Genomic DNA, 16,869 nt, shown 5'->3' on the forward strand with positions numbered 1-16,869 from the left:
CCGGCAGAGTCTCTGGTTTGAACCCCAAGTCCCTCACTCGCGTGAGAGAACTGAGCCCAAGTATATACCTGAAGACCTTAACAAGCTTTTCGAGGCCACCGAAATGGTTCCATAATGATGTGATAAGAGTAGCCGTAGCTAAGACATCGGGTGGCCCAAGTTGAAGTCCTCCTATCTTCCCATCCGGTTGAATTATTGCAGTCATAGTGAGACAGTGTTCTTCGCATTAGATGATAGAGAAGTCATCGGAAATGCTCTCCGAGATTTTGAGCAACCTCAAGTATTAAAGGCCGACAACGCGCAAAACATATCAAAGAGAAACGGAAGCTGGCGTGCCGCGAGATGAGCCAATCGAGGGAATTTCTTGCGCATGTGTATGCAAACCATACGTCACCAATATATGGCTTCGACTCTAGATCAGCGCGGTCTGGGATTACCATACGTTTCGATTGGCCGTTGGAAGGCAGGCGTACTACAAGGCAGGCTTATCTTCAATTCTCAGCGCTCTTTCGAAGATTTGAGCCTTGTGAGTTGCCTATCTCCGGTGAAATGGCCAAGCGACATGCGATGTTGGGTGGCTGATCCGGCCTTGCTCAGCAATGCGCTCCTAAGCGAAAACACGGTACGATATGCAAGCCAATTCTTACGAACGCGGGATATGACGAAGCTGACCGTTCGGTAAGCAACAAATAGAAGCGATCGTTGTCATCGAAGTGTGCTAGTAGCCACGTCAATTACACTTTGTTCCTTCGAGACATCTATTGCAAACCACCTTGAACATTTCGGTTACGGTTACTTCCTGAGAGCGATCATAACAAAGTCGAATGAAGGGTGGTTGAGTATTTCGGGTCGGTTGTTGTAAGCTCCATCACAGCCATCCCACCCTCCTTCCGATGATGCTCACACCCCCAAGCGCAGCGCTAACCCCCGTCCACACCACCAAACTGCCATATTGCGTTCCGTACAATCCATGCTCACCAAGAGTTCCCGTCTTGATCAATGCCTCACTGATAGGCCCACTAACAATATTCCCAATACCCCTACCCATACACAAGAACGAGAAGACCATAGAGCTCTCCATCTGTCCCGTACTCGTTTGCACTGCCCTCATGATGCCAGGCCAAGTATTCGCGAAGCTGCCTGCGAAGAGTCCATATGTGAAGCAGAAGATCAGCAACGGTGGTAGAGACGTGCTGAAGCCCCAGATCAGGAAAGTGGAGATCATGGCACCGATGGTGGAGATGAGGATGGCGGTGGTGACGTGTGTGCGATCGATGATACTTCCCATACTAACGGATCCGATGACAGCGGCGACGTTGAGGAGAATGAGAGGAACGGCAGAGACTGTGCTACTGAATCCCAGTGCCTTGGTGTATGTAGGAAGGTCTAAATTAGCAAAACATCAGTGTAGTTCTCGCATGTGATTCATACAGAGACACTTACAAATGGATGGTACAAAGAACCCTAAGCCCTGCAAGATGTTGCCAGACTGCAGAACCCAAAAGGTCTTGTTCGTGAGGAAAGTGAAAGTAATTCCACACCTAGTAGTTGCCGAGACAGGCAACCGTGGTTTGATAAAGATTGTGACGGGTAGAAGAACTGCAAAGAGTAGGCCTGCCCATATGCGTAGCGTGTTGCGGAAGCCATAGCGATTGAGAAGGAACTGCAGCAACAGTGGGATGACGACGCCACCAAGTGCTGTTCCTGCCCACATGATACCAAATGCGAGACCTTTGCGTCTTACAAACCATTCGTCCAAGAGTATGATACAAGGGCAGTACGCTATTGCGCCGCCGACACCATAAAAGATCCCTTGAGTGACGATGAGTTGCGGTACGGTCGTGCATAGCGAGCTCAGACCAAGCGAAAGGCACATGGTGAATACACCAGCGACCATTGCCTTCCTTCTGTACTGCGGCCAGCGCGTGAACGAACCAAAGGTCAATGGCGCGATCATGTATAAAATGCCCATCGCTGAAGTGCCGATGGCTGGGATACCAGATGAACCTGCGAATTCTGGGGATGAACTATAGTACTCTTGGAAGATGCCATATGACCATGGGAAGCCTAGTAGATATATTAGCAAACGTTCCAACTTGGACAATACTACGGGAGAATTGGGTTGGAAGATATGCAGTCATGATGATACTACGAGGGCAAAGGCGTAGTCAATGAAACACTTCACACTCACCCCATACCATCATCTCCACCATAAAGCCAGCCGCAACGAACAACCACGCATCTTTCCCGCAATCAGTCGGCGGTAGCAAAGACTCGTTCTCGTTCGCGGGCTGCTCATTCCATCGTTGGCTTGATTCAAGCTCGAATTCCGATTGGTTGTCGGGCGTGGTGCCGGTGCTTGTAAGGGCCGATTGAGTTCTAGTCTCCATGATGAGTGTTGAACGTAGATATCGTCAGGTTGCTGCTCTAGAAAATATCCACAGAGGGCTTCATTTATATGGCAATCAATTCAGCGCTGATGCTGTATGATATCAACGATAAATGCATAGCAATTTGCTGACTGCAGGGTCCGCCGACCAAGATCATGCCCAACGCACCAAGGACGTTGAGCTGTTCAGCTCTAACACAGGAAGAGAAAAGCGATCCCTTCTCGAAAGCGGGGCATGGCAGACTGGTAGAGATGTCATAATTTGGAAAGAGTGCATGGCGCTGATTTCAAAGCGCTTTCGGAGTGGGCGACGCAGCGCACATGGAACTCCGAGGGGCGCCGGAGTTCGGCATAGAGTGCTCCAGTGGCTTATCGGTATCGCAACGGAGTCGGAGGCGATATCGCACAGCTGAACACGCGCATTTGATGGGAAAAAAATTGATGAGAAATCTGTTCACGGTTTTCGCGCCTGATGTCTGATGATGCAGATCGCATCGGTTGAGCGCTAACTGTCCTTTGGTCGTAGCTCCCGCCGCATCCATGTAGGCGAGAACGGCACCTTCCCATGTCCGGACGTAATGTCCTACGCTTTCTCAGGCTCATCCAACAAGTAGCCATCCCTCCTACCTAGCACATCCTCGACGGTCTCGTCTGTGAATTTCAAGTCCTCCTCAAGCGGCACCGTGTCTTTGATCTTCAACAGCATCACTGGCAGCGCGACGATCAAGCTTCCAGCCAACAACACCCAACTGGATAGGAATATGTCCATGTAAGGCCTCTTGTAGCCGTCTAGGCGGAACACGATAGCTGCGCCAGCTGATTGAATGCCCTTGTAAAAGCCAGCAAAGTTGGCGAGCTTTCGACTGTTGTTCGAGATTGCGCCCATGAACCTGAAGATGGTTAGCAGAGAGCAGTGCCGATTCGAAGATCGACGTACCAGTACACGCATGTCTGCCATGCTGCATCATAAAAGCCATAGCTTATGTACAACACCATTGGGCCGCCTGTAGAGGTAGAGATAAAAAGTCAGTATATGTCTCACATGCATTTCGCACATGGCTTTCACGTACCATACCCGCCGTCTGTCCAATCAAAGTGGTGGCTATCATCGTCGCGACGATACCGCCGTTGGAATACGTACCCTCCTCCCCAAACGGCGAAGGTCAACAATAGCATGACTACCCAGGCAATCTTCGCCCTGGTAGTCCTTCTGACGTTCGGGAAATCCAGTGCAAATCCAAACACACCAGCTCCGAGTATCTGCGCCAGCCAATAAAGCGCATTGTTGAGTGCGCGCGTCCGCACATTGAAACGTGCGTAGTTGACGTCGTTGAACTGGTACGTGTAGAACCAATTAGAGGCGAAGAACATAGGGAAGAGGAGTATGATATAGGGATCCGTACGGAGAGTCTCCCAAAGACCCAAGATCTCGGACTGCCAAGTTGGGTGTTTCATCATGATAATTCGGCTGCCGTCGCGCCGTATGACGTGTTTGGCATCGATGAGTGTCCAGGAGAGGCAGGCGCCGAGGAATGTGAGGACCATGAAGCCGATGTATGTCTGGTCAGTGACAGCTGCTGGTCCGTCTGCGTTTTGTGTATCAAAGTTCAGCCCAAGCTGGACCAGGCTGCCAATAACAGCACCCATGTTGAAGATGCTATCATGAGAAATTAGCTTATCTCGGTACGGTCCGTACAGCGACACCTACATCCAGAACAAAGAGATGTACCGCCCCTTCTGCTTCTCTGGTGGATAACTCATCCTGCAGAGGTACGAAGTCAGTATATGTCTCACATACTCTTCATAAGTCAGCTTACATTATGGCACCTTGCGCCGACCACAGTATGCCAGCGCAACATCCTAACAAGAACCCAGAGAAGACGACGTAGCCCAAGTTTTGAGTTTTGTTGAAGCAAAGCAATGCACTGACGTAAACGCAATACCCCAGACCGCCGAAGGAAAGCGCAACTCGAATACCGAGGACATTGGTGATAGTGCCAGCAAAGAAACCGACGATTGCGAAGGTAGCATAAAGTGTAGTATTCGCAGCGTTGCTGGCATGTGCATCGTCGTCGAGACCTGCGGCTCCGATACCATTGACGGCGTTGAACATGCCTGCGTAGAGTTAGTAAAATTTGCGTTGCTACAATCGTGGGCTGCTTACCGGGACACAAGAAGCACACAAATGAGACTAAGATCAGCTGCGATTCTGGCGATGCATAGCATGGAAGCTTGATGGGTCCGATTCTCAAGCTGCGGTATTTCCATCCTTTCGGTCTTTCGAAATCTCCATGGTCGCCGTTACTGACAGGCGCTCTTGCGCTTGCCCATCCAGAGTCGTCGTTTTTCGCCATTGGTGCTCGTATAATTGACGGGGCGTCTCGTGGGACTTGAGCCTTGTATTCAAGCAACTAATCGGCGAGCTGCAAGTGCGGATGTTGTAGATAAAAAAACGAGATAGTGTTGATTCTACCGTGCAAACCTGAAACGACGAGACAAAGGAAGGATTCAGAATGCTGGTCAGGCTGGTCTGTTCGTCTTAGTAGCTGTTGCTGGATCGCTCACGTACGATGGGGCCAGTTCAGTCCGATCTGCGGACGTGCATGCATTCGTGTTTTTCGATAGATGGACTGATTGGCGCAGAGCATGATTGTGGCAGCGCAGTCTCGCTATCTTTGTCCCACCAGCTGTGTTACCACACCCTCCTTTATGCACAGTGCCCAACCCTGGGGGCGGAAGCTATCCATGCTTGGTATCGTCAGAACGCTAAAGTCCTACTCAATTTCAGGATGCTATCCTCTAATCAGTATATTTCTATTTGGCGCACCAAGATCGATTACACGAGCAAGGCTCGATCGGAAGCTCACTTTGCGCAGCTCAGCTCGTCGCGTAAGACTGCTGTGTGCGGCGCGCCTATGTAAGCCCGTGGCGTACCCCAACGCCAAATTGTGAACACACCCTGCATCCACAGAGATGGCTCCGCCCACTGCAGAGATAGAGCCAAGACATGCGAAGTACCACTGGGAGTCGCAACACGTATCAGCCCAGTGAGCTGGAAGGTCTATGTGCTCGGAGTGAGGTGCGGAGGTCAAAATGGACGCATTGGGATATGTTTCGGCCCCATCATCTTGCTCGTACGTCTACGCCTCTTTCCATCACATTCGCAAAGCCCTTCGTGAGAGATATATGACAGGCTTATCATGGCGCGCATCGACCAATGGGGATAGTTGTGTTCGGCCCTTGGTCGAAGTGCACAAGCAAGGATATTGCGAAATCAATAACCCCGCCGGCCCCAATGGTATAGACTTTTAATATTTCTTCCATGTGTCTATTGGACGGCAAAGTTCCAGATCGGCGTCGCTTTGTACTCAAGCGTTGAGTAGTTCTCCCGGTCAGGCTCACCGCATGATCCACTGCTTCATGGCGTAAGCCACGACCTGTGTAGCTATCGGTGCTTTTCACGTCACACTGCCTAGCATAGCGTCTGCGCAGCCAGCAATTCGATCTCTCCTGGGCCTCACACCCATCGCAATGCAAATATCGACCATCTGCGATGGAGAGAGTTGCAATCACACCGGCGGATGCATCTTCCGCAGTTTCGGTTCTGAACAAAACGGCTTGGGCGTTGTTTGTATCTCTTTCCGAACTCAACCTGGACGCGAAACATTGCGATGCATCCCTTGACAATCTTGTGGGGGAGGTGAAGTCGCTTGGGAACGAGTGTTACCAGATTCACCTCAAACTGGCAGAAGTCGCAAGCAAGACCAAGACAGGGTCACCTCCACCTTATGACGGGGATGGGAGAATGTGGAATTGTCTGGCAACTCAGGTCGAGGATGCAAGTCAGACTATAGATAGCCTGAACTCATTCGTCAGCGCTGTCAGGATGGAAGAGGCCGAAGAGGCCAGCATTGTATTCCAGCCGCAACGCCTTGCCCAGCTGCACAACAGCAAGGAGCAGATTGAAGAAATGGGAGCCGCTGTACACAGACACAGCGACAATTTGAGAACTACGTTACTTCTGATTCAGGCGTAGGTCCTTCCTTGCACCAAAATTGGTTTCAACCGCTGAATCGTTTCCCAGTGTCCTCTCCTATATTGCGCCTATACAGGCCGAACGACGTCCTGCACCTGACGTCATGAAGCTTCAACAAATGGTTAGGAAGCTACAACGATCATCCCAGGTCGGTCCACCATGGCGGTATTCTCATACAGAGGCTACGTTGATGCAATATGCGCAAGAGGTTATTGTGAAAGGAATGAATACTCCGGGAGCCAACCCACGGGAAGACATTGTAGCTCAGACTTCACCCAAGGTATCTAGCAATAGCGATCGTCTGCCATGGATGAAGGCTATCCAAGCAATAAGAGAAGATCGAAAGGAGTCGGTGCCAACAAAGAGCCCTAGGAGAGCTCTCAGTGTCTTGCGAGGTGCGGCTCCGCTTCAAGGTGTACAAGAGCGTGAGACATCCGACTCGGACGATGATCTGGATACCGACTTCGCGAAAGCGGCCTTGAGCACAGGCTCGCAAGCCTTCGATTCCAGAAGTTGGGACGAGGCGGACTCTCTACTCCAAGAAGCACTCAGAATATTGCAAGGGCTGTCAACGCGCCAACGCGCATTCTGTGACGTGTTCAGCCTCTTCTACAGGCTTGCAGTCTGCGCCTACCACGTTCAGGAACCTGTAGATGCGGCAAAAGCTCTGATCGGATTTGTCAACCAGCCAGCAGACTCTGATCAGCAACGTGAATGCATTCACAACGCGACGCACTTGCTGTCTCAGTTATATGTCCGAATGAGGCAACTCGAACGTGCACGAGCCGAATGCGAGAAGGCCTTACAAGCAAGACGACGATTACTTGGAAAACGGCATGCTTCGTCTTTGGAGTCCTTGGCTCTTATGGCTCACATTTACGTCTTGCTCAATAACCGTGCGCTTGCGAAATCCTGCCTTGCCATGATACCGGAGGCAAACCGAGAAGCCTCTTTAAAGGCAGTCGAAGAATCGCTGCAAACGAGCGTAGAGCACCTTGAGTTTTCTTCGCTTCTCTCGCGTGCGAGACCTCCCGAGACCGATGCGATAGGAGAGCGACCTCGCAGCAGACTCTCCGAAACAAGCTTGGAAGCCTCGCCAGAACCTACTGGGAGCGACTCAGCATCTGTGTCCATGGTACTGGCTGCTCGGCCTTGGAAAGCGCCTCGAAGTGTTATATCCGAGAACATGACTCTGGTGGATTCCAGCCCTCCGATGGGAAAATCGCAACCTTCTGCATCAAACAAGGTGGAATGGAGGCCGTCAGAGGATGGAATTTGGACACAGGGCTACTCTCCTAGCCCGAGAAAAGCAGAACCAGTGGTTCCGAGCTCGGATGAACCCAGGCATATGGCGACATCCGAGGGAAAGCCCTTATCTCGCAAAGAAATCCTTGGTAAAGTCGGATGCCAACCAAGGGATCGGACCGAAGAGGCTGTTTGCGATGGAGATCATGGAGCGTTGACAGCTATCCTTAACAAGAAGAAGGGGTTCTGGCGCTCGAGTGTGCGTAAACGGGGCCGTCCAGAGCGAGTCACCGCGCTACACTTCGCCGCGCTGCTGGGAGAAGTGGTTATGGCGAGGACCCTGATCCAAGCGGGATTCAGCGTCAACGAAGTTCCTTTTGGCTACTCAACAACTCTAACGCCGCTCAACTTCGCTGTAGGCGCTCGACAAGTGGCCATGGTCGACTTGCTCACTGCCAACGGAGCGGTGCCAGCCGAGCCGGACACCTGGTCGACCTTGGCCGGACAGCTTATGAGTCGCTCATGGCTGATCAAGACCACGTCGGATGCCGACAAGCACCTCGTTCCAAGCCGCATCATCGCAGTCATGGATGTCTTGCTCAACCGCGGATGGGAAATCAATGCACCGATGACGACATCTGGGGGAACCGTGCTGCACCAAGCTGTTTCTTTCTGGACAGGCGCCTACAAATGGGATCTGGATCTTCGAGCCACAGTAACATCCTTCTTATGTGAGAGAGGAGCAAATCCGTTTCAAGCGAATGCAGAGGGCAAGAGCCCTTATGACATTGCCTCTGATTCGGAACATCAAGATCTCCTGGCGATCATCGAAGAACATTCCAGGTCGAAAAGGCTCACTGGCACGGCAGCCATGCCGGCTGAGCTGTCCAGTCATCAATAACGAGGCCATTTAAGCTTGAGATTTGGACCCGGGTGACTGATCTCCAGCGCGATCAGTAATTGGGATCACAGGAAGTCTAGAGTGGTCAGCATCATCGAATAGTTTTGATCGTGCCATACGTTGGAGACGAGATGGCTGCCATACAATGATCGAATGTCTCATATATGCCTTATACGCAAGGTCACATCCTCGTAGATTCGCCTATGTACCTAGATGCGACGACTGGACAGGTGGAGAACTGAAATTGAAGGAAAGGCTGGCCGTCCTCCTAGAAGAAGACAACGGGATCTGCCTGTAGTTGGCTGAGTCCGGGGAGAGAGTCATGCATGACGGTACAGAAGACATCGTGCGACGCCGGCGGATCATCCTGCTTGTCCGTCAAAGGCGTAAGCCGCACATTGCGGACTTGGTTCTTCGCTTCAGGACTGAGATGGCGTATGAAGTCGAGAACAGGTAGATAATTAAATGCATAGAAATGGAACTGGTTCTCTGAGTAGATGATTTGTAGGCATTCGTGATAGATCAGGCGGTTCGTTCGCAGAATGTCCAGAGTCAAATGTCTATCTGGATGGGGGCGGCAGTTCTTGTTCCATTTTCTGTTGATGGATCGAGAGTCGCAGTCGGTGTACAGAATGAAGCGTTTGTTTGACGATGGTAAGACGTACCGGAAGATCTCTCTCCGGATCTCAGATGGAATGCGCAGTAATGGTGGATATGTATCCAAAGGCGATATGGTCTCGGCTAGCGATATTTGCTTCTCTACACTCTCCTTAGATCGACGGTCCAGACGACGTAGGCGGATATCCTCCGTTGGCTTGGGTGTGGGTGCCATCTATACACACGTCAGTGCCACTAAAGACCACAAGTACGGGATGACCTGACCTTCTTGGCAGATGTCTTGGCCGGCATGCTCGTAGAATGGGCGCTTACGGGAGAGAGTCTGTGGATGTGGTCGGGGCTAATGGCAAGTCCTGCGATAGGTTCACCCTATGAGACGAAGCGGTCACGAAGTCACATGTGCCGTGTCAAAGTCACTACGCAGCACGGGATTGATCGTATGGATGCTGCGACGACGAAGAATGCAGGCTGGAGGTTTGGGGGTTATGCGATGGCGTACTGTGGCACAACGCATGGAAGGTTGAGAGAAGGTTGGAAGAAGGTTGTCAACAAGGGCACGGACGGCCTTGGCAACGAGACGGACGTGCCCTGGAAATGGAAAATTCACGGGAACGCGTTCCCCGCAGACAAGTTGGAAACATACGGCTGCGCATACCCCTCACATTACACCGCCAGCTTTGTTCGAGTTCCAAAGCTTCCACGACCTGAGCTCAAGTTTTTGTGTTCGCACCATCAGCCAGCATGTCGTTCGGCGGTCAAACACCGACCATCGTGGTGTTGCGGGAGGGTAGGTGCCTCGACACTCTTTGATACACACGTAGCTTACAGCCTCAGGTACCGATCAGTCACAGGGTCGCGGCCAGGTAATATCAAACATCAACGCCTGCCTCGCTGTGCAGGCCACGATCAAGGGCACTCTAGGACCGTATGGCGGTGATCTGCTCATGGTCGACGAGAATGGCAGGCAGACAATCACCAACGACGGCGCCACCGTCATGAAGGTAGATTATGCCACAAAACCTTATCATATACACTAATACTGACTGCATGCAGCTTCTCGACATCGTCCACCCCGCCGCCCGCGTCCTCACCGATATCGCACGATCGCAAGATGCCGAAGTGGGCGACGGTACCACGTCCGTTGTCGTCATCGCCGGAGAGATACTGAAGGAGATCAAGGACTTTGTCGAGCAGGGAGTCAGCAGCCAGACCATCATGAAGGGTCTGCGGAGAGCATCGCATCTTGCTGTTAACAAGATCATGGAGATTGCTGTAGACACCGCCGAGGGCAACCAGCGGGATACCCTCCAGAAGCTCGCCGCGACCGCCATGAGCAGCAAGCTCATTCACAGGAACGCCGACTTCTTCACAAAGATGGTCGTAGATGCCGTACTTTCGCTCGACCAGGACGAGTTGAACGAGAAGCTCATCGGAGTAAAGAAGATTACCGGTGGTGCTCTCCAGGACTCACTGTTCGTTAACGGTGTCGCATTCAAGAAGACCTTCTCATACGCCGGTTTCGAGCAGCAACCGAAGACCTTCAAGCAGCCCAAGATCGTCTGCCTGAACGTCGAACTCGAGCTCAAGAGTGAGAAGGACAATGCTGAGGTACGGGTGGAGCAGGTCTCGGAATACCAGGCGATTGTCGACGCAGAGTGGCAGATCATCTACAACAAGATGGAAGCGCTATACAAGACGGGCGCCAAGGTTGTTCTGAGCAAGCTCCCCATCGGCGATTTGGCGACACAGTACTTTGCAGACCGAGACATCTTCTGTGCCGGACGAGTTGCCGCAGACGACCTCGACCGTGTCTGCCGGGCAACGGGCGCGAGTCTTCAGTCTACTTGCTCCGACATCCAGAGCAAGCATCTCGGAACCTGCGAATCCTTCGACGAGCGACAGATCGGTGGCGAGCGTTTCAACTTCTTCCAGGGCTGCCCAGAGGCCAAGACTTGCACATTGGTGCTCCGTGGTGGCGCAGAGCAGTTCATCGCCGAGGTCGAGCGAAGCTTACACGACGCGATCATGATCGTCAAGCGTGCGATCAAGAACAGGAACATTGTTGCCGGAGGTGGTGCCGTCGAGATGGAGATCTCATCATACCTACACAACTACGCCGACAGTAACATCCCGCACAAGCAACAACCCATCATCAAGGCGTTCGCGAAGGCACTCGAGGTCATTCCTAGGCAACTGTGCGACAACGCCGGTGTCGACGCGACGGACATCCTCAACCGCCTTCGCGTAGAGCACAAGAAGGGCAATATCTGGGCCGGTGTCGACTTCACAACTGAGAGCATAGCAAACAACATGGAGAAGTTCGTGTGGGAGCCTAGTCTGGTCAAGGTCAACGCTCTGCAGGCGGCGACAGAGGCGGCCTGCCTCATCTTGAGCGTTGACGAGACAATCAGTATGTGAAACCATGTCATGTAGTCAGCAAGTGCTAACAATAAGCAGAGAACCAGGAGTCACAGCAACCGCAGGCACCCAACAGGCCGCTACCACCAGGCGCCGCCCAAAGGGCACTCGGCGGAAGGGGACGTGGCCGCGGCATGCCCAGACGGTAAAGACACAGAGACAAGAGAAGGGGTGTATACCACAACACGGACACGCTTATGCTACGCCACGTCGTAGATTCAGCTGTCTATGAATAATGCGAAAAGGAAGAATCGAACAACGTCATGTTCACACGTCTGTGCAGCATTCGTGGACTTCCCACAACTATTTGCCGATTCAGTGATCATTATCGGCAGTCCTTCATTGCTGACATTCAACTTCACATCTTCGAATCCTACTCCTTGATCCCCCTCTCATCCCAGCTCATCCCGTAACTCTTGACCCTACTAAAGTAAAACGCACGATCGTTCTTCAGCCCAAACTCGGCCCAATCATCCGTCAACCGATTATAGCTCCAATACCCTTGCCAAACCAGTTTGTTGTTCTTAGCCCCTCTGCCCGCATTACCAAAATTAAGCGCCATCTTGTACATGTACTTTGGCGTCGCTCCCGGTTTCTCAATATGCACCGTACCCTCTTGTTCTCCACTACCCGGTTCAGGTCCACTCATACGCCAGCGGCCCAGCACGGCGTCTTTCATCGGCGCGCTGGGTAGGTTGTGGTGGTTCTTACGGATATGTTCGGTGTAGAGATACGGCACTACGTCTGCGGGCTCGGTCGTGGTAAGTAGCGAGATACACGTCCCATCGAGGAGGAAGCGTAGGTAACGGAAGTAGGTTACGATGTGGATGGGTGAGTTCCAGGAGGAGGTTGTGGGCTCGGCTTGTCCTGGGCGCGTGTAGTTTACTGTGCTGATGTAGCAGCCGTTGAAGCGGATGCGCGGGCGTTGACGGAAGAGCACGCGGTAAGTAGGGTAGGGAGTTGGCACGAGGAGTTGGGTTAGGAGTGCTGGGGAGAGGGGTTCTGACTCAGGTTCTATCTCTTCGCTGTCGGAGAGGGAGAGGTCGGCGGTGCCTAGGGTGATGCCGCCTGCTTGGTCATCGTCGAGGGGTTTCCCGCCTACTTCGCATGACCAGGTGTAATGCATGGACGCGAAGCCGTACTCAGGTCCGATAGCTAGTCGTTTCCAGACGCGGTCTTCGGTGGTTACGAGGTAGGCGAGGCGTTTGCATACTTGGGCTAGGCGGGCAAAGGATGCTATGTCCTGGACTGCGAGCTGCTCCAATATCTCAACGATTATTTCTTCTGGGATGTTGGAGATTGGACATGGAGGCGCGGGACTGAATTCTGTTGGCGGTAGCTCGCCGAGGATGGAGGTGCTGGCGTATTCGCTGATCAGGTTTTGATACGAGGGCGAGAGGCCATGTAGGGAGTGGTGGGCGGTATTAGGCACTGTCGCGGAGGCATTGGATGGGTTGGGGTCCTGGGGCTTCGGAGCAGCTGATGAAGCCGATGCACTTGCCGCTTGTGCAGCTTTGAGTCTCTTGAAGTATGAGGGCGGGAAGTACTTTGCCTTGTAGGTCTCTTGGACTCCTGAGTCAAGCTTGAAGGCCTTTCTGTATAGATCGACGCTGTCACCCAAACTACCTTGACTCTCTTTCTCTACGGCTTTCTCATAGTGTTCTAATGCCGATCTTGGTTCTGCCTCCTCAGCAATAGCGGCAGCGGCCTGGGCACTGGTCTCATCAAGTCTCCGGCCATGTTGCTTCTCGCCCAGATTGTGATAAGTGTATGAGTTGACTTCGTCACCGCCTTCTAGGCTCAAACTTCGAGCACGAGTGTGATGTTGAGCATCCTGCGCGTTGCTTTTGCTTGGATGAGGTTTGCCGGTGGATGAGGAAGTAGCGGTGGGCTTTGCGGATGCCGACGAGGCAGGCGCCTTACCCTTGACCCGGGCAGTGACTTCCTCTCTCCATTTCTGGCGGAAAGACTCAAGCTCGGCCTCGGTGTTGGTGGAAAGGTCCTTGGGGTCCATGGTAACAAACTTGGCCAAGATCGGTAGTACTTGTCGGTTAGATGCGGTATGTCCGAGGTCGCAGGTGTCGATGGCAATAGGACGTGCAGGGTACAATGCAGAGGCTAGCAGCAGGCTTTTAGTAAGAATACATGATACAACGGAGTGTGACTCAGGACAGTGTTCCGTTCACAGCGATTAGGCGTGCATGAAGGGGCCTGTGAAGCCACGGCGAGGCGATGAAGGGCGCCACTCGATGCATGATCTAGCCCCGACCCATGCGCCATCTGATAAGCCAACGCCCTTTCCTCTGGCTTTCGGCCGGCGGTCCAATCAGTCGGCGGGGGCGCAACGTGGGCGGCGCGGGAATGACGCGCCAAAAGTGCGTAGTTCCTTCCGATAATTAAGTCCTTGCGTCAAAGCTTCCCGTCGCCTTCGTCACCACTCGTGCCTGCCTATCACCGCAGCAAACAATGCGCAGTACGCCCTTTTCGCCCATCCAGCCCTCTGCCACCACAACCCTCACCGCTGAGAGGTAACACGCCGTTCCGCTGCCATCCCGACCACCGGCACCATGGCCACGGCCACCCAGCGAGCCGAGGAAGCGGACCCGAGCGGTGTGGGCGATGTGTCGCTCGGACAAAAGATGCTGTCGGCAGTGTCTGGCAGTGTCCTCACGTCGTTACTAGGTATGCAATATCTGCACATTCCTTCAACATAAGTCTTTCCGACTGCGCTGTTCTTATCCCGTCTGAACTCTGCACATTTGGGTACTCGCATCATGGAAGTTGATACTAACACTCACCAGTCACACCTCTCGATGTCGTCCGCGTACGTTTACAATCACAAGAAACCGTCTCGAGCACAGCGCCACGGCCACGCGGGTACAATGGCGCAACGCTCACTCAATTCCGCGATCTGCCCCCCAACCTCGGCATATCGTCTTGCTGTAGAGAAGTCTTCTGGATGAACAACAAAGCACCCTTCTGCGTGGCGGGGCCTACCATGGCACCCATCAACCCCGCCGATCTGAGCTGTGCGGTAGAGGAGGTCGAACGGAAAACAATAAATAGCACATGGGATGGGCTACGCAAGATCGCACAGAACGAGGGACCACGGACACTCTGGAGAGGACTGTCACCAACATTAGTCATGGCAGTACCTGCAAATGTCATCTACTTCGCCGGATACGATTGGCTCCGGACAGCGCAAGCTTCGCCCCTACGACAAACGGTATCAGATGCCTACATACCATTAGTGGCCGGAGCGACTGCGCGGATACTCGCTGCGATAGCGGTAGGCCCGATCGAGATATTCCGAACGCGAATGCAGGCAGCCAACTCCACCGCCACCGCCGCCGGACACTTTCGAGACACGATGGATGGACTGAAAGACATGGTCGGCAACCAGGGAGTCTTCAGTCTATGGCGGGGCCTCACATTGACCCTCTGGCGCGACGTACCCTTCTCGGCCTTCTACTGGTGGGGTTATGAAGCCACAAGAAATGTTCTGACCGACCAACGAGGACGGAGAGAGGCAAGAAACGATGGTTTCGAGTTCCGCATGGGCCGCGGTGAGGAGAGGGTACGACGGAGAAGCAGATCTCGAAGCCAGGAAAACCACAGAGATACACTAGTCGATAGCTTCATCGCTGGTGCTACGTCAGGAGCAGTCGCGGCCTTTGTCACCACACCATTTGACGTCGGAAAGACAAGACAACAAGTCGCGCGGCACATGGGCGAGACCGCTAAAGACATTGCGAACTCAACACGGCCAGAAGACCAATCCATGCCACGATTCCTGATGCACATCTACCGCGAACAAGGCATGCCGGGCTTGTTCAAGGGCTGGGCTGCCCGATGTCTCAAGATCGCACCGGCATGCGCCATCATGATCAGTTGCTACGAGTTTAGCAAGAAGATGGCCCTGGATATGAATGAACGACGAGAACGAGAACGACAGGACGCATGATCTGCCACACTTCACACTACCGACCCCGGTGCATTCTACATTTCGCACCGAGCACTCACGTTTTTGGCTTCACATGTTTCATGACTATTGCATAGCGGCGCATTAGGAGCATTATGGTAAAACCCACTCACACTTGCATTAACGGCGTTTGATGCAGACATTAGGCGGTCGTTCTTTTTTTTTCTGAGCCGTTAAAATGGTCCACAGCGATTCCAAAAGGAGAAATCGAAGAGGCGCGCTGCAGGCTACATTAGTATCAAGATGAAAGGTTGGTTTGATCTCAACGCATTGTAGACTTCTGGGTCCAGCGAGTACGTTTTGCGCATGATATATGCAGCAATCCATAATGTAAAACACCCATTACAATTTACGTTAATTTTATCTTTTAGTGATGTCCCTGTCCAGATTCTCCAGGAATCCTAGGAACGCCTGCTGACATTGCTCCGCTTGAGTGACATAAATCTCATGTCCTGGGCCCTCGACAAGCACGAGCTTGCTTCCTTCGATCTTCTCCGCCAGGACTTTCATATCTTCGACTTTTACAGCAGCACTCTGCGTTGGCGATAAGATTAACGTCGGCACTTTGATCCTCCCCAACCAAGGCCTCGCGTCCAATGTCGATAGAAACTCCGCATATTGAGCCAAACCCTCACCATCACTAACAGCAATCTGTTCCAAATACCACGGAAGATACTGCGGATCCGTCACGGGGATAGTCCCCGGAATGCGCGACAACTCCTCTGCCCAACCCCGTGACCCAAGCTCCCTGCACGCCGTCGGCCAATCCTTCCTACCGAAAGCGAATAGCCGCAAAGCCACTGGAGGTAGATAAGTCGGTGTAGAGCAAACAGTCAAGCTCAGCAGCCTCTCTGGGTGTTTCGCCGCGAATATCTCGCCCAGAATGCCCCCTGTCGATTCGCCGAGGAAATGCACTTTCTCAACACACAGTTGATCAAGCGTATCGACAACCTCGCCTAATACCGTATCTAAGGTATAGTCGTACTTTTCTGCTTTTTGGGGATAGCTGGAGTATCCATGGCCTCGCAAGTCCCGTCGTACGACACGGTATTTACGAGATAGAACGGGGATCCAGTGGTACCAGAAGGCGGCGTGGCGCCCGAACCCATGTTGTATCAAGATTGTTTCTCGCGATTTCCATGGGTCGGTGAAGTCATTCAGGATGTAGTGGGTTCGTTGACCGGACGGGTGGTGGATGAATGTTCGGCCGGAGGCGTCGCGTTCTAACGGCATGTTGAGGATGCGGTGTTGGGTGTTGCGGCTTTCGAGTCGTTCTCTCC

General features: G+C 52.8%; 8 protein-coding genes across 8 annotated transcripts; 3 read left to right on the top strand and 5 right to left on the bottom strand.

Moving 5' to 3' along the window:
* Positions 1–868: 868 nt before the first annotated feature.
* On the bottom strand, positions 869–2,390 carry J4E86_002993 (uncharacterized protein; the record flags this gene model as incomplete). Its single annotated transcript, XM_051443549.1, has 3 exons — positions 869–1,386; positions 1,444–2,067; positions 2,192–2,390. The coding sequence occupies 3 exons, from the start codon at positions 2,388–2,390 to the stop codon at positions 869–871; spliced, it is 1,341 nt and encodes a 446-aa protein (XP_051305044.1).
* Positions 2,391–2,972: 582 nt separating this feature from the next.
* Positions 2,973–4,743, bottom strand: J4E86_002994 (uncharacterized protein; the record flags this gene model as incomplete). Its single annotated transcript, XM_051443550.1, has 6 exons — positions 2,973–3,279; positions 3,327–3,393; positions 3,460–4,046; positions 4,098–4,151; positions 4,207–4,504; positions 4,554–4,743. 6 exons carry the CDS (start codon positions 4,741–4,743, stop codon positions 2,973–2,975), a joined length of 1,503 nt encoding a protein of 500 aa, XP_051305045.1.
* A 1,532-nt stretch (positions 4,744–6,275) lies between these two features.
* Positions 6,276–8,571, top strand: J4E86_002995 (uncharacterized protein; the record flags this gene model as incomplete). Its single annotated transcript, XM_051443551.1, has 2 exons — positions 6,276–6,371; positions 6,502–8,571. The coding sequence occupies 2 exons, from the start codon at positions 6,276–6,278 to the stop codon at positions 8,569–8,571; spliced, it is 2,166 nt and encodes a 721-aa protein (XP_051305046.1).
* Positions 8,572–8,839: 268 nt separating this feature from the next.
* Positions 8,840–9,480, bottom strand: J4E86_002996 (uncharacterized protein; the record flags this gene model as incomplete). The annotated part of the gene is made up of 2 exons (XM_051443552.1): positions 8,840–9,403; positions 9,454–9,480. The coding sequence occupies 2 exons, from the start codon at positions 9,478–9,480 to the stop codon at positions 8,840–8,842; spliced, it is 591 nt and encodes a 196-aa protein (XP_051305047.1).
* Positions 9,481–9,930: 450 nt separating this feature from the next.
* CCT7 (T-complex protein 1 subunit eta) lies at positions 9,931–11,756 on the top strand (the record flags this gene model as incomplete). The annotated part of the gene is made up of 4 exons (XM_051443553.1): positions 9,931–9,976; positions 10,024–10,190; positions 10,243–11,599; positions 11,647–11,756. 4 exons carry the CDS (start codon positions 9,931–9,933, stop codon positions 11,754–11,756), a joined length of 1,680 nt encoding a protein of 559 aa, XP_051305048.1.
* A 224-nt stretch (positions 11,757–11,980) lies between these two features.
* J4E86_002998 (uncharacterized protein) lies at positions 11,981–13,621 on the bottom strand (the record flags this gene model as incomplete). Its single annotated transcript, XM_051443554.1, has 1 exon — positions 11,981–13,621. The coding sequence occupies one exon, from the start codon at positions 13,619–13,621 to the stop codon at positions 11,981–11,983; it is 1,641 nt and encodes a 546-aa protein (XP_051305049.1).
* A 553-nt stretch (positions 13,622–14,174) lies between these two features.
* J4E86_002999 (uncharacterized protein) lies at positions 14,175–15,571 on the top strand (the record flags this gene model as incomplete). Its single annotated transcript, XM_051443555.1, has 2 exons — positions 14,175–14,289; positions 14,409–15,571. The coding sequence occupies 2 exons, from the start codon at positions 14,175–14,177 to the stop codon at positions 15,569–15,571; spliced, it is 1,278 nt and encodes a 425-aa protein (XP_051305050.1).
* A 378-nt stretch (positions 15,572–15,949) lies between these two features.
* Positions 15,950–16,822, bottom strand: J4E86_003000 (uncharacterized protein; the record flags this gene model as incomplete). Its single annotated transcript, XM_051443556.1, has 1 exon — positions 15,950–16,822. One exon carries the CDS (start codon positions 16,820–16,822, stop codon positions 15,950–15,952), a length of 873 nt encoding a protein of 290 aa, XP_051305051.1.
* Positions 16,823–16,869: the final 47 nt, after the last annotated feature.

The sequence above is a fragment of the Alternaria arbusti genome, assembly GCF_024043155.1.
Source record: "Alternaria arbusti strain BMP 1465 chromosome Unknown scaffold_3, whole genome shotgun sequence".
In the NCBI taxonomy this organism is placed as follows: domain Eukaryota; kingdom Fungi; phylum Ascomycota; class Dothideomycetes; order Pleosporales; family Pleosporaceae; genus Alternaria; species Alternaria arbusti.